The sequence below is a fragment of the Galeopterus variegatus genome, unplaced genomic scaffold (assembly GCF_000696425.1).
Source record: "Galeopterus variegatus unplaced genomic scaffold, G_variegatus-3.0.2 Scaffold1626, whole genome shotgun sequence".
Classification (NCBI taxonomy): Eukaryota; Metazoa; Chordata; class Mammalia; order Dermoptera; family Cynocephalidae; genus Galeopterus; species Galeopterus variegatus.
In genome coordinates, this window is record NW_007727737.1 from 141,562 (window position 1) to 143,368 (window position 1,807).

Genomic DNA, 1,807 nt, shown 5'->3' on the forward strand with positions numbered 1-1,807 from the left:
CAATTCATTCTCCCTCTTTTCTCTTTGATTCACAGTTACTAGGGTATAAATTTTGATGGCTGAGAATAAACTCTATGCAACTTCTTGAAGGAGTTAAATTACCTCACTTACATAGTGGACACATACTGTTGCATTTATTTTGAAACATAAATGTGTTTTGAATAAAGGAGAGGAAAAATAACAAACTTTATGTAGAATTTCAGTTAGAGAAATGAGAGTTGGACAGTTTTCCATATAATAAAGTTTAACCATAAATTTAATGAAAGGAAATAAATTGTATAATCACATTAAGAATAAGTAAGATATCATATACTCCAAAAAGTTGTCTCATGCTTACAGTATTTTAGTACTTTATTACCAGTTGTAGGTTTGATATCTTTTTGATGAAAATTGAGCACAACTAACAATTAACAAAGGCCAATGAAGAAAAAATGGCATAACTATATCTATATGCCTGGTCTATTATTTTACCAAATGCTTAGGAGTTATAATACAAGGAAAGGGATACATATAGACAGGAAATATGGCAGAATTAGAAAAAGATTAAACTTATTTTTGTAAACATTGAAAGAATAGGCAATTATGTTTTCCTCTTTTGAAATAAAACTCTCAGAAGCTGAGAGTAGAATGGTAATTTCCATGGGCTAGTAGGGAATGGAAAAGGGGAATTTTTGCTTAAAAGGTAGAAAGTTTTAGTTACATATGATGAATTGGTTCTAGAGATCTGCTATACAACCTACTACCTACATTAACAATATAGTTTGTGCTCTTTAAAATACGTTGACAGGGTAGATCTCATATTAAGTGTTCTAACTACAGGGAAAAAAAGCACATGGGGCTGGCTGGTTAGCTCAGTTGGTTGGCGTGTGGTGTTAGAACATCAAGGTCAACAGTTTGGATCACCATACCAAGAAAACAAAGCAAAACAAAAAGCACATACACACAAAAGAGCACAAGGACGTTTTTGGAGGTAACGGATGTTTTAGTACCTCGATTGCAGTGATGGCATCATGGGTGTATGCGTATGTCCAAACTAATCAAAATACATTCATTAAATATGCATGTCTATATATTCATTTTACCTCAATAAAGCTTTAAAAAATGATATGTATGAAAATAAAAATAAAGATAATGTCAACATCCATACATATTTCTCTCAGTTCCTTATTTAAATGTACTAATTTGTTTTTGTGTTTCTTGCTTGTTGTTTTAAATATTTGGACACATGACTTTATAACAACTCTTGAGGCAATTATATGTACACAAAAAGAATTATTTCATGCTTCAAATATTATATTTGTACATATATTTCCTCTTTCCTTCCCATTTACCACATAGCACATTGTTGAAAAGCATTCCTTAAAATGATTTTATTCTGCGAAATTTTAAATGCAAAAAAATCAACTATTAATAAGTACTGCAATAACTATTAACTATCCATTTACCTTTACATTATCAGAGTCTAGGAAAGACAAAAAAAAAAATCCAAGTATGCAGCAAAAGTTCTGTATAGAAGTTAACTTTACAGTCAATTTAGGAGAAAAGAATCTTCTCCAATTTTGATGATGTCTGTTATCAGAAACTTTCTGTGAGAAACTTTACCTAAGATACCCAAGTCCTTTAAATCTGTCTGTGCTTTAAGGTGCGAGGTATTTCTACATTTTGTTGTAAATCACACACTACTGATTCTATTCTAAGAAGGACAGCATCTCTCTGGCAAACGGCATCAAATGTGAAGTTGCAGGCTTCAGAATACACTGATTTCCTGTTACCGTGGCACAACTCTTGCTGTGAGTTGGTCCAATCA

The 1,807-nt window shown here is 31.8% G+C and overlaps 1 protein-coding gene across 1 annotated transcript in view; it reads right to left on the reverse strand.

The window, feature by feature from the left end:
- Positions 1-1,620: 1,620 nt before the first annotated feature.
- The window catches only part of KLRF2 (killer cell lectin-like receptor subfamily F, member 2), a 3,690-nt gene continuing 3,503 nt past the window's right edge, over positions 1,621-1,807 (reverse strand). Inside the window, 2 exon segments of the mRNA XM_008578079.1 lie at positions 1,621-1,760; positions 1,763-1,805. Coding sequence (XP_008576301.1) covers positions 1,621-1,760; positions 1,763-1,805 — 183 coding nt within the window.